The sequence below is a fragment of the Chiroxiphia lanceolata genome, chromosome 3 (assembly GCF_009829145.1).
Source record: "Chiroxiphia lanceolata isolate bChiLan1 chromosome 3, bChiLan1.pri, whole genome shotgun sequence".
NCBI classification, from domain to species: domain Eukaryota; kingdom Metazoa; phylum Chordata; class Aves; order Passeriformes; family Pipridae; genus Chiroxiphia; species Chiroxiphia lanceolata.
The window spans coordinates 19,966,437-19,979,752 of NC_045639.1; the positions used below are offsets into that span (position 1 = coordinate 19,966,437).

The following is a 13,316-nucleotide window of genomic DNA, read 5'->3' on the forward strand; positions in this document are numbered from 1 at the left end:
GCTGCTGCTAAGGAACCCATGCAGTTCAGATTGGCCATCACAGAGCTATAATACCTCCATACAAGGTTTTAGGAAGAGCTGCATACAAAATCACAAGGAAAAAATATGACCAAAGGGAAATGCTCTGGAGATAGCTTGCCTCTCTACAAGCAAAGGAGCAAAATAACATGCCTAAAATATGCCTGGCAAAACACATGCTTAGAGCTTGCTGCCTTTGGCTTGCCTGTTAGTTGGTGGAGAATAGACCTAATCCTACAATAACCTGCACTCATTACTCACCTAACACTTCACTTAGTATGACCCACCCATCCTAAAAAAGAAACTCCCTTACTCACCAGCCATATATTTATCCAAAGGACCCAAGTACCTGTCTTGGATGCAGGTGTCAGTCATTTCCACGGGCACAGGCTTGCTCGAGTCAGGCTCTCCCAAATAAGCCCCAGCTGTTTCTCATCACAAGGCAAAATCTCAGCCAAGCAAAGGCCTTTTCTTCCATACCACTGCCAAACCCTTTGTGTCCCATGTTCCTCAAACACGGAAAAGCAATGAATGGAGCTCAGACAACCACAGCTGTACTCCTTTCAGGTGGCTGACTAACAGCTCTCAAAAGTAGAACAACAGAAAGCCCAGAGATGCCATCAGCGCCTTTTAGGATGTCTGAACAGTGAGGTCAAGCCAGAACATACAATTGTTTCAACGGCTGGTGTGGTAGCATCACAGAGACCCACAGTGTATTTCTCTCTGAGGACTGTTAAATACAGGCAACACCAGTGACTCTGAATAGACATTTCTAGCTTTCTCTTTTAACGAATGACAGATTATTTGCTCTGTCTTCTGATTATTCTGCTTTCTTCCTTCATTGGGAAGGAAGGCAGCCAGGTCACAGTTGTGAAGCCAAGCACTCAGTGACCACCTGTGGACCTGAACCACATTCAACTGGGAATCATGCTTTTCCTACGTTTAAACAATGTGTAAACATACCAGTGTGCCTTTTCCTGCTGTCAGCCTCCAGGATTAGCTTATACTGTCTCTTCAAGCAAGAATGTGAATCCAAATTGCCCCTTCTCAGCTCAAAGTTTGCCTTCCACTCGACCAGACCAGGCAGGAAAAGGTGAACATTGAAAGCGAGGGAGATGACTAACTCAAATTTGCACCCAGTGGATCTGGCAAGGTTTTCAGCAGAAAAAGTCACAGATTGCCAGAACAATCATGAGTTTTACTCAGTATAAAACTGCTGGGAGCTGGGCCCCTTTTAGTTGCTGTGTTTCTCAGCAAAGTGAAGTATGCTTTGGATGAAATATGCTCTAGGCAACATTTGCACAAATGCAGACTCTATGTTAAGTGAGGTTAAATGGCTTTGAAGTCCTTAAAGATTGAATGGCATCAATCTTATCAACACTCAGGAGTGAGAGAGCTATGGGGTATGTTCTTCCTCACTCCTCAATCCCTGAATTGTGCACTCCCTTGCCCCAACCCCTGGACTACCATACAGAAGACAGTTTGCAACTGCTAAACTTTGGAATTGAGTTATTAATTCCATTTCCACACGGAATGATTAAAAGACTTCTCCCTGAACACATGCCAGAGAGAGGAATTTGACTTCTATGTAAACTACAGTACAGGCCGGGTGCTGGGAGACAGAGATCCTGGGGATGACTTTTTTGACGTCTTTTTCTGTCACTTATTATTACATGCCAAAAACCAGAATGACAGAATCACAGAATCATTAAGGCTGGAAAAGACCTCTAAGATCATGGAGTCCAACCTTTGACAGAAAACCACCATATCAACTAAACCACAGCACTAAGTGCCACATCCAGTCATCTCTTGAATTCTTCCAGAAATGGTGACTCCACCACTTCCCTGGGCAGCCTGTTCCAATACTTGTCAATCCTTTCAGTGATGAAATTCTTTGTGATGTTCAACCTGAACCTCCTGTGGTGCAGCTTGAGGCCATTTCCTCTTGTCCTGTCACTAGTTGCCTGGGAAAAGAGGCCAACTCCCACCTGCCTGCAACCTCCTTTCAGGTAGTTGTAGAGATTGATAAGGTCACCCCCTGAGCCTCCTTTTCTCCAGGTTAAACAAGCCCAGCTCCCTCAGTGGTTTCTCATACGACTTACTCTCAGGCCCTTCACCAGCTTAGTTGCTCTTCTCTGGACTTGCTCGGGACTCAATGTCTGTCTTGTAGTGAGGGGCCCAGAACTGGACACGGATTCAAGACGTGGCCTCATCAGCGCTGAGTACAGAGGGAAAATCACTTCCTTAGTCCTGCTGGTCAAGCTATTTTTGATACAGGCCAGGATGGTATTGGCCGTCTTGGCCACCTGGGCACACTTACTGGCTCAAAACTTTGGAGTCATGAGGCACAACCGCTAGAAAAATTTTGCACATTTCAGCGTCATATAATTTTGAGTGAAATCCTTTCTAGGGAAGGCATGGAAATAAGAGGCTACTTTGGAGAGACAGGACCCAACTGCTTCTCCCCATGGTTTGTTCTGTCTGCTAGGTGGGTGCAAAGTGGGTTTGCTGATGAAAGATGGGGAGTTGATGTGTCCGAGGTGCCACCATACCTGGTACAGCTCTATCCGCTGCTCCGAGACCCGTGCCTTGGAGTTCTGCAGGCGGAAGACCCTAAACTCGGCCTTCACCAAATTGGAAGCATTCTTTTCCATTGCTGAGACATCAAATCTGACGATTCGGAAGTAAAGGCTGAAATAGTTCGGCGGGATGGCATCTGCAAGAAAGCAGTGTGATTTTATTACTTTTTTAAATTATAAGATACATTGCTCCTTCAAACATTGTAATACAAGACAGCCTCAGTAAGGGAAATATCTGAAGCATGATTCAGTTTACAATGTTCAATTTCATGTTATAAACAAATTAATAAAAATAAAAAAATCAACCCCACGTGTGTTTCTTTATATAGGATACCATATTAATAGATTTTAATAGATATTAACAACTACTTCCAACTCTATTTTGGGTCATGCATTTAAACCTTCCCTCTTTCAACCTACTAGTGGAATATCCCAAATCCTTACAAATAGGGAAAAAACCATAGCAGTTGGTATCTGGCAAATGCCCTCAGGCTTGCAGAGAGTTCACAGGGATCTGCTAACACAAAAAGTAACAGCAGCTCATCTGATCTATCTATATATGTACTCTGAAGCCCATTTCCCCACAGAATACGGAGCATCAATTAGCCAGCTTCAGATTTTGTTCCATATTTAGTTATGATATAACTTTATTGGAACAAAACAGTAATTCTGATTATAGTGAAAGAGCTGGAAGAGAAGGGGAAGAAAAAAGGAAAGGAAAAGGTAAGCAGATAGTAGACATTATAAACAGGATTACATGAATTTTGACCAGCTGGAAGCAGTAAAAGGCATAAATGTAACCACCTCTTACTATATATTGGGGAAAAGCAGGAAAAAAACCCAGAAGAACAGACTCAAGTCTTCGATAGCAGTATTAGACACATCAGTTTAGGTTTCAAATCAGTCTCTTCCTTTTTCCCAGCTGTAAACACTAAGGTTAAGGATCAAGGCACTTCTGCACAACCCAGGTAACCCTAACGGGTTCAGTCATCATCTGAGGCCCTTCCACTCTGTCCAGACCAGCAGCTCAAGGAGAAACTCACCCTCAGCACCCCTGCCTGACACCCCAACTCCTCAGAGAAGAGACAGTGGAAGAGAGCGGAAGGAGAAAAGAAGACAAGCTCAAACTTCTCAGGGAGGAGATGAAATGACTCTAAGGCCTGATAAAAATCTCTATTCAAACTGAGGGAATGGTTTCCTCTCTTCTTACAGTGTGAAAATTGAAGCAGATAAATTAAAAAAAAAAAAAAACCACAAACAAAAAACCCCAAAAAAAACCCCAAAAAGGTTCTCAGGTTTTCACATCTGCAGTGCTCAAAAATAAACCCCAAAGCATCATAACCACTGTTCTTGGCTACCATGCTTATTGACAGGAAACTGCTACAATCTCATAGTGAGGACTCAAAGGAAAATGGATGCAAATTACCCCTACACCAAAACTGCTCCTATAGCCCATCAGCAACACATTAGTGCTAGTCTCTCTCAAAATACCAAATGAAAGCCTTCTGAGAAAAGCTAAACTTTCTGAAATGATGATCCTAATCTTGATATAATTTTCAAATTCTTATAAAAACTACTTGGTTCAGAGATTATATCCTCATTTAAGAGAGAAATAATATCTTCAATTTATTTTTCCTGCTACAGAAAACTCTAAGACTACTACTTGTTCTTCAGCCAAACCTAATCCTACTAGGAATATAATTTGGCATAGTAATTATGTATATATAAGACTGATGTTTCCAGGATGAGTTGTAAGTTGTCCTTCCCTGTCATTTATTTGAGGCATCAACCTACCATTTTGTCTGCTGTGGACAAGCCAAACTAGCAGCCATTCACAGCCTGGCACAAACCAACCCTGTCCATCTTGACTTTATTTCAGATTGAAAGTTCTATTTAACTGTCAGTATTCCTAGAACTTTCTTGTGCTATATTTTTAGTCCTTCTTTCCAGTTTCTATGGTTTAGATACTGTATATTACGAATCTGTGAATAGGTATATGAAAGGATTTTCCTGAACCATTCATGCATTTACATTTTTTCTCTTTCATATATAAAGAAAACAGAGAAGAAATACTCTTCCAGTGTGCGCATTTTTGTGTTTGCATATGTGCATTTATATACACTGCAAACAAGTATTAACCTTCCATTGGAAGGCAGGTATGGGGGGAGACCTTCTACAAGTAAGAACGAATTCTTGTCCCAGAGAAGTTTCATCTCTCTTATAAGATAGTTTTATATCTTCATATACAAAAACCCGCATAAGAAATTTGATTTCTTTTTTCTATCATTCATTACAGTATCCATAGGAAGTCTGTTGAGGAAAAGGCATTATTTATGGACAGTTTCAAAAAATGGTTTTTACATGCTGGAACCCTTCATCTGAAAAAGAATGGCTGACTGCAGAATTGGGGTTTATGTGAAAATTAATCAACATAAGACTGAGAAATGAGACTCACAACTTTCTTTAAGGGAATGGTTAGAAATAACCCTATGGAGTCTACAAGGTTTTGGATTAGCCTTTAAGTGTTCTCAGATGCTGCAATTTATCTCTCTTTGTGACTCCACCTTAACCTGACAGTTGTATCAATTCTGACTCAGCTGGATATCTCTGGACTCCCCTCTGGTTTTGGCCCAGTGACTCCAGTAGACGCCAGGATGACTCTGACCAAGTGAGTCTGCAAGCACAGTTACCCTGCTGCAGACCAGACTCTTTAAGTATTCTTTGAACCATTATCATTAATGAGTGAAATTAAATCAATATGTTTCCTGTAGCTAGGAAAACACAGATTTCTTTTGTTTTGCAGAGAGCAAGAATAGTAAATGCAATGAAAGATTATATTTTTATCATCTTTAAATTACTCACTAATTCAATCCTCAAAAAAACCTGAAGACTTCCAGCTGTAATATTCTTAATCAACAATCATCACAGTGCAGTTGAGACAAGAGTTCTAAAACACAGTTGGAGAAGGTGAAGGCAGCATCCCCCCCTTTAGGCTGCTCAACATTGAGCATCACAGGTTTAGCCTTTTTTTTTAATTATTATTTTTTTCTTTTCTCCTTGAACAAGCTGCAACTTCATCAGCTGTTTTACACAGGACAGTCCGAACTGCCAGGTTAAAATGTACTCTGGTATGTGAGTGATTAAGTGCATAAGGATACTGTGGTTTCTGTGCTTCTTACTGACTTTGTTCAATGTCCAGCATCTTCTAAGCTTCTAAGCCAACAGCTAGGACAGAAAGCAGCCCTGCTCTGACAGAGCAGAAAGGCACCAGGGGAGGGATGCAGGAGACCTATCCCAAAATACTCAACAGTCTCCAGGTTGGAACACTGTCAACAGGAGAGACTGAACACATTCTTTGACGGACCATCCAAACAGGCATATAGGCCGCCAGGAGCACCTGGGAGGAAAGCAAGATGTAGTCAAGCACTCTTAAACTAAAAGTGGGAATAGAAAGTTTGTTTCACACTGGAGATGTTCCCCAAATCAGGAATAACCTGCATAAAAGGATGACACTTTTGCCTTGCACAGTTGTGTTTGATGAACTAAGCCCTGCATTCCCACAGCTTTCCTCACAAGTACTGCATGTACTGACATTTCAGAAGAAACAAAACACACTATTTGACACAGCTCTTCTGAGAGTTGGGCTTTCGTTCTGGCAAGAAAAAAGCCCTAAATTCAATTGTATCCAAATGAAGCTTTTTTCCCCCCGCCGAATTTTCATTTCTGCTTTTGAAACAAAAAGAAATCAATTACATGCACAACCCAAGTTAGGAAATGTAAACAACTTTTCTTTTCTCGTTGGAAGAGGCCAGACAGGCCGACTTCACACATACACCCACACTGGAAATGCTGAGAGCTTCAATCTAATCCTTCCATCAAGGGCTTGTAATAAATGCTCCAAAGATTTATTTTTATTCCCTTTTGTGTTTATTAAACTTTGGAGGGTTTCTTTTCCTTTTTCTTTTCTTTCTGGTGCTTTGCCCATTCTTTATTATGGCAGCTACAAAACACGGAGTGCCCTTTTCTTCTCGCTCTCTTTCTTTTTTCCCCCCCTCCTCATCTTTCTAACTGCAGTACATGAATGACTGTGTAGTAGGCTTTGAAGCAGCACATGCAAATATTTATAAGAGTAGCTTGATTGTTATTAAATGCAGTTGTTATGCTTTCCACCCTCTGGCAATCTTCCCTAACCTCTCTAACTATTAGGACCATTTAGCCTGTTTAGATTTTAGCTCACTGATAGCAAATTCTGCAGTCTTTTTTTTCTAACAAGCAGCATAATGTGACATGGTTTCTCCTTCTGTGTGAATTTTACTCTCTGCTCAACAAAAGTGTCCCTCCACAGGCTGGGTCAGGCTGCCTTTAAGGACATCCAGATACAGCAAGTGAAGGTGCTGACTTTCCAGGGAAAGTCTCTCAAAGAAATCAGAAACTTGTTTAATGCATCTGGGCTCCCAAAGCCCATAGATAACTACCTTGCTCACCCCTCCTGACCCTGACCGCAAAATCCTGTTGGAAACTGCCTCTCTGCAACGAAAGGGAATCAAATAATGGAAGCTGCAAGTCACATTCAGGAATCGGGACTGGCCCTCAAAGGTAAGTCACTTGTACACCAGCTTTCCATTAGCTCTGAACCTCTGCCCTGCTCTGACATTAAGTTATGAGCACATCCATGATCTAGTCAGTGCTCTTGGACAGGAACACTTGCACCATTCTCCTCTCGGCCATCGCTTCCAGGCTCTTGCAGCAAGGCTTCAAAGTCAGATGGTACAAAAGCAGTGTGAGAGACTTACTCCAATATTCCCAGCTTTTACCTACAAAGTGGCCTCTGAGCTATTACCTCTGTCATCAACCATTTGCTACTGAGGAGGGGCACTACACCAAAAGTCAGAAAAAACCCACTGGGAACACAGTGGGGAAGGTTTTCAGCTGAGGCCCAATGGCTCTGGAGCAGCTCAGAACAGTGCACATGTGCACCTACACTGCAGTATAAGGCACAATGTTTGCTACTGCACTTCTTTTTGGTGAAGCACCCACAGCAGAAGCTGGCAGCTAAAAATCTTCCACTGAATGATCCCCAGATACATAATTTATTCATGTCAAATGGACGTAGATGGTTCACAATTCCACATTCCCTGGTATCTTCAGTCTTGATATTTACGGCACATGGACATGCTGACACTTAACAAGAGAAACACGCACGCATACATAAAGGAAGATAGAGCTTTCTTCATCACGAAGACAGACAGAAGGAGATCATGCTGTGGGTCCAGCTCCTGGATGACCCTTTTGAGTATGAGAGCAACTGAAGACTGAAATCACTTCCCTTCTTTACCACCAATACTGCCCCTGGACCTGTCCATGCAGTCACACCGGGAAGCCTCAGTACAGCTTCACTAAGACGGTGAATTTTAAAGTCATGAGGTGATTCCCCTTGGAGAACAAAACAAAGAAACAAAACCTCACTCCTACAGGGACTACTGATGCAACTCTTTAAACATGACTTCCTCTCATCAGTTACACTAACAGAAATCAACCCTGATATTTTCTTATTTCAGCAACCTCTTATATTAGTAAACTTTTTCTTTCTTTGTAATGATGACACACTGAGCTCCTAATAATGCAGCAGAGAATCCATACATGTAACTATTATTTCATAATCTGGCTACGAAGACTCAATAGATATTACTAGCACACTCTAGAGCAAAGACACTCTCAGAACAAAGACACTCAGCAATGCTCATACAGCACAAATGCATGTGTTGTTTTTTTCTGCCTACACTGTCTCTGTCAAGCTCCCTGTGTCCAAAAATTATCCACCACCTCTACTAGCACACTGGAGCTGGATATCAGTCTTACAGTGGGCACAAAACCCTTCCTAGAAAAGCTCCCACTGCTGTTTTAAGGCCATAACGATACAACTCATTTCAAATTTATTTTTTTTTTGTAATTGTTCTCCCTAGGCTGGGCTGGGTCAAATAACGTTGCAAGTTTTACGTCAACTGTATTTACATGCTGCAGCTGAAACTGATTTTGGATGTTCCTTAATTTGGTTTGGAGACCATTGTAAGAAGGGTCATAATTTTCCTGTATCATTGAACTGTCAGATTTAAGCAAATCTTATCAGCCAGAAAGCCCTCATTTAAATCCTTTTTTTTCACTGGACTTTCCCTGCCACCCTTTCACAATTATTCTCATGAAGCCACTAGTACTTGGTATACTCAGTCTGAAACATCATTTCTCTCTTGAAATATCTCTCTTGAACAATCAGTGATGGCTTCTTCTCTCCTCCCTCTCTTATGGGTACTATATGAAGAAAAACCACTGGGCCAAGTTTGTTCACCTCCTATGATGTGCAACACCAAGAGCCAAGAAGTCTGGGCTACAACAGATGCCGAAAATGAACTCTTCTTGAAAAAGGTTCCCAGCTATTCTATATCCAAAGGTGAAGGAGAGTCAAAATTTAATACCAAAGAGAAAATGAGTGTTCTGCTTTATCCAAGAAGACAACCAAAAGTGTCAGACAAAGTCCCCACAATCATCCTACTGCAAATGACAGGGTGGCATTGCTGCCTCACACATTCCTGCTGCAAGGGGAGTGTTAAGGCGGGTGCAAACTCCCAGCGAAAAAAACCCTCTCCCCCATCACTGCTCATTTTCAAAGAAGATTAGAAAATCTGGATGTGTTTCAGCAATGGGAAGAAAAATACTTAAGAAAAACGTACACAGTACTTCCAGACAAGCTGCACTATTTATTTTGGAGATAATCAGATGCCTGTGCAGGATCTCTTGAGCAAAAAGGAAACACTTGTGGAACACAGAGGAAGACACCTGGAAGGACTACAAGACTGTAGGCTGTGTTTATATCTTCAGATGTATGCTAAGGTACATCAGAACAGAGACTGCAAAAACTTCTGTTATAACTACTTTACAGCCACACAGCAATCCCAAGGCACCTACAAGACACAATCCTGGTCCTTTACAAAGTCCCTGTCCTGAGAGTGTGTTCGGTTGAGGAAGACTGAATTCCCCTAAGAAAAGGCAGTTTTCTTCTGCAACTCTGAAGAAAGCAAGGACTGCTCAGAAGACTGCTTCTGCTATAAGACAAAACACTATTAACTTATAGAAGAGTCTGACTGAGCACTGAGCCTCGAATCAACCGCCTGGATCCAAACTTCTGAAGCTGGAGGTAGATCAAAAGCCTGTTGAAATCACTGAAACCTCTGGCTAAAACGAAAGTCCAGTCCCTTTCAGGAAGACAAAAGCAGAATTCTGACCCAGGTAGACTTGGTGTAACCTCTGCCAAATACTCCTAAAAAGGAGAATGGAGTCCCTCTCAGGGGATGGCCCCTCTCGAGACAAAGTAGCACACCCGGTACTTCTCTCCCAGCAGGAAAGGCTATTTGCCTATTTGCAAAAACTGGAGTAGCTGGAAACAGGTAAACTAGCACCTCGCAGGGCAAAACCTGTGACTCCCTCTGAGGTGTATGGTGCTCAGCACACACTTTCTGTCCCTGCCTTTATGAATGCTTGAATATGAATTTCCTGAAGAAAAATCCCCTCATGTGAACTCACCAGATCCTCCTCTCTGCTTGTCTTTAAAGCTTCCCAGGCTGTTGGCTTGTTTTCCCTCGTCCATGCTGAAATACGGGGTTGGGTAATGTGAACAACGCTGACGCATCACGACAGCTATTTTCAGGTCTAAGTTTTGAGCCATTTAAGCAAAGCTTAATTGGGGTAACTTAATTACTTGTGAGTATTCTGGAGCGCAGCAAATGCTGAATTTTCCATTCTGGACCATCTTTCAGCATATACAAATCTCCAGGCATTTTACAAAGTCTGAAAGGTCTGACCGCAATTCTCCTCAAAGTCCTATTTACACATCACCTGTCATGCAAGGAGTCAAAGAGGGAATGTAAACACAAACAGTGGTGCTATCTCTGTTTTTCAACAAAGAAGTCTTAATCTTGTGGCAGGTTAAAACAGATGGGGTAAAGAAACAGCACAACAGCTTGCTCTCTCACACATTACCCCTCTCTAATCTCACTGTTGCTTATGCAATATTGCAGTTTTAACAGTGAGAGAGAAAAACACATCTTCAGATGTGTCCCTTGCTCCTGGATGCCACCATAGCAAGCTCATGACCATGCATTCCCAAAAGAAGCTGACTGATCCTCTTCTGCTGGCAAGATGTGCAACCAAGCCAACAGAAAAGCTGCTGTGTCTGTCAACAGGCACTAGAAAAAGTTTAGAGTTACCAAAGCCTCTCTGAAACCCAAATTAAGTTTTAGTCCCACTGAAGTCATGGACTAAACATTCCCATCACTTTCAAAAGGGCCAGGAATTTACCCCCATACTTGCAAGCAGACAGATTTTCAGCACAAGAAAACCGTCTCCAACCTCTCTGCCTCCTGTTCTCTGTGAATTTAGCTTGCCAGCAAAAGGTCCTTCAGCTTTCAGCAGTTATTTTGTGAACATTCAGGGAAGAAGCACTCCTTTCAAATCCCCATCAGGATCCTTTGAATGAAATCCCAGGTTGTCATGTATCACCACTGAAATCAAATATGTAAATAGATGTGTGTTGTATTTGGAAACTTCTCAGGTATGTACTTCACTATTCTACTTACACTGGAATGTAAGAAAAATACTCCTAGTGTCTTTCATCTCTCTCCATGAAAAGCTGCTCCTCTTTCAGCTAGGAATCATAAGCAAGAATTGCAAATACAATTGCCTATCTCATCTTTCAAAAAAAAAAAAAAAAGAGAAAGAAAAAAAAGAAAAAAATATAATTTAAAGGGGTGGGGGGGGGAACCCTAACTCACCAGGGAACACAAACCTTTCTCACTGGCAAAGTAAGACTCAACTTGTTGGCACAGTTCAGCTGAGGTTTTATGGCTGCAATGACCTCAGCGACTGAAAACAGAGCAAACCAACCTTCTGCCATTCACAAGACTGACCAAGAGTTTTCCTTGTAACAAAGATGTTTTTTCTCTTCACTTTTCCAGTCTCCCTGTTGTTGCATGATTCTGAAGTGATGCCTTCAGAAGCAACCTGAAGACTTCTCCATGGGCAAGCTGAAGAGGCAGACACGATCCCAAGCCCACACAGAGACATCAGAATGCTGACTGCAGTGCCTAAAAACCCCTAAGCAGTCAGCAAACCCCCAACAAACCCAAGTCACCTTGAATAATTTTTATCCAAGAAAATATTTTACCTCCTCAGCAGCAGATTCACTGTAAGGTTAGATTTATGTTTGTGTGTTTGAGAAAGTCTATGTATGTTTATTATTTTTTTAAAATCCTTCCTCTTCCTGGTACCTTTCTGATGAATTTCATATGCACTGACAGCCCAGTCGGCAGGATTAAAACTGGCTTCGCAGTGCTATCTCAGTGCCATTTTACTTATGAACTATATTTTAAAAACATATATTGTGGACACATACTTTTATTGAATACATAGGACTGACACAAAAAATTACTCCTGTTTTAAATCTATTCTCCCAGTCAGTCTAAATGAGCTTTGCACACAGCTTTGCATCTCTCTCTCCTCCCAGCTCCAGGGTTTCCACAGGCACCAAAGCCAATGTGGCAAGTGGGATGGAGGCATTCTGCAGCTGTGGGGGGACCTGACATCCATGGACAGGATGTCCCTGTGCTCGTGGTGCTGTGCAGGTTGGGAGGAGAAAGTAGCACTCCTTCAGCAATGCCAAAGGCAGAGCAGTCAACCAGCCCACAGGGTCAGGTCACTCACAAGAGCCACAGGACACTGGTCCTGCAGGGATAGCCCAGGTCAGATCCCCCCAGACCTGGGGACCAGGGTGATCTTCTGGGGACTCCTGAAGGTAGCTCCAGTGAGGAGGATCATAATTAAGCCTGATGCATGGACAGAAGCACAGGTTTACACTTTCAATGCTAGAAATAAGGCTAGCACGTTTATAAGACTAACCTCTCCAAGGAGATGGACTTAATATTTCTTCTAAGGTAAGCTGTGGTTACCCATTGTATATCTATGTGTGTAAAATCAGGCCACTTACTAAATGTCATTTCGGTACAGCTTGCATTCTGACAGCAAACATGCTCACCACGGGCTCCAACATGTGCCTTTAGCGCTGGATGACTTGAGCTGAGTTTTAAGGCCATGAATATGAATCTCCATTTTAATTTTCTATGCAGAAGGACTTTTAATTGCAAGTATTGTTATGAAATCCGAAAGAATGGCTGGAAATCTCTTGGATATGTCCTAAGGATTATATACTGCCACGGCAATGCAACTATACAAAAATCTATTTTACAAAAAACGTACCACTGCAGAACAAAGCTGCACTGGAGAGAAGAAAACACAACTGGAAAACATTTTGGATTATTTAAAGAAGTACGAAAACTTTCCCCAAATCCAATTTTCTCCAACAGTGTCACAACAACCACAAAGCCGTCATACATGACAAACTCAGTGATGTTGAAATCAAGGAAATGGCAGCAAAAAGACATTCTCAGGCTATTTCACAATTCAGTTTAAACTGTTCATACTGCTAATGTTTTTGTGTCTCTCTACCTTAGTACAGACTAATCCAAATATCACTTCTCTTGTTTTCAAGTCCAATGTTTTATTTCTTCTCTTACACATCTGCAGGGTGGTTCACCCCCCTGGAATTGAATGTATGTGAGATACTGGTAAAGCCAGTCTGAATATTTAGTAGAATAAGAGCGCAAGAAGTCTAAC

General features: G+C 41.9%; 1 protein-coding gene across 1 annotated transcript in view; it reads right to left on the bottom strand.

Moving 5' to 3' along the window:
* TGFB2 (transforming growth factor beta 2) overlaps positions 1–13,316 on the bottom strand; it is a 61,203-nt gene that overhangs the window by 18,059 nt on the left and 29,828 nt on the right. Inside the window, exon 2 of the mRNA XM_032681900.1 lies at positions 2,571–2,734. Coding sequence (XP_032537791.1) covers positions 2,571–2,734 — 164 coding nt within the window. The remainder of the gene's footprint in view (positions 1–2,570; positions 2,735–13,316) is intronic.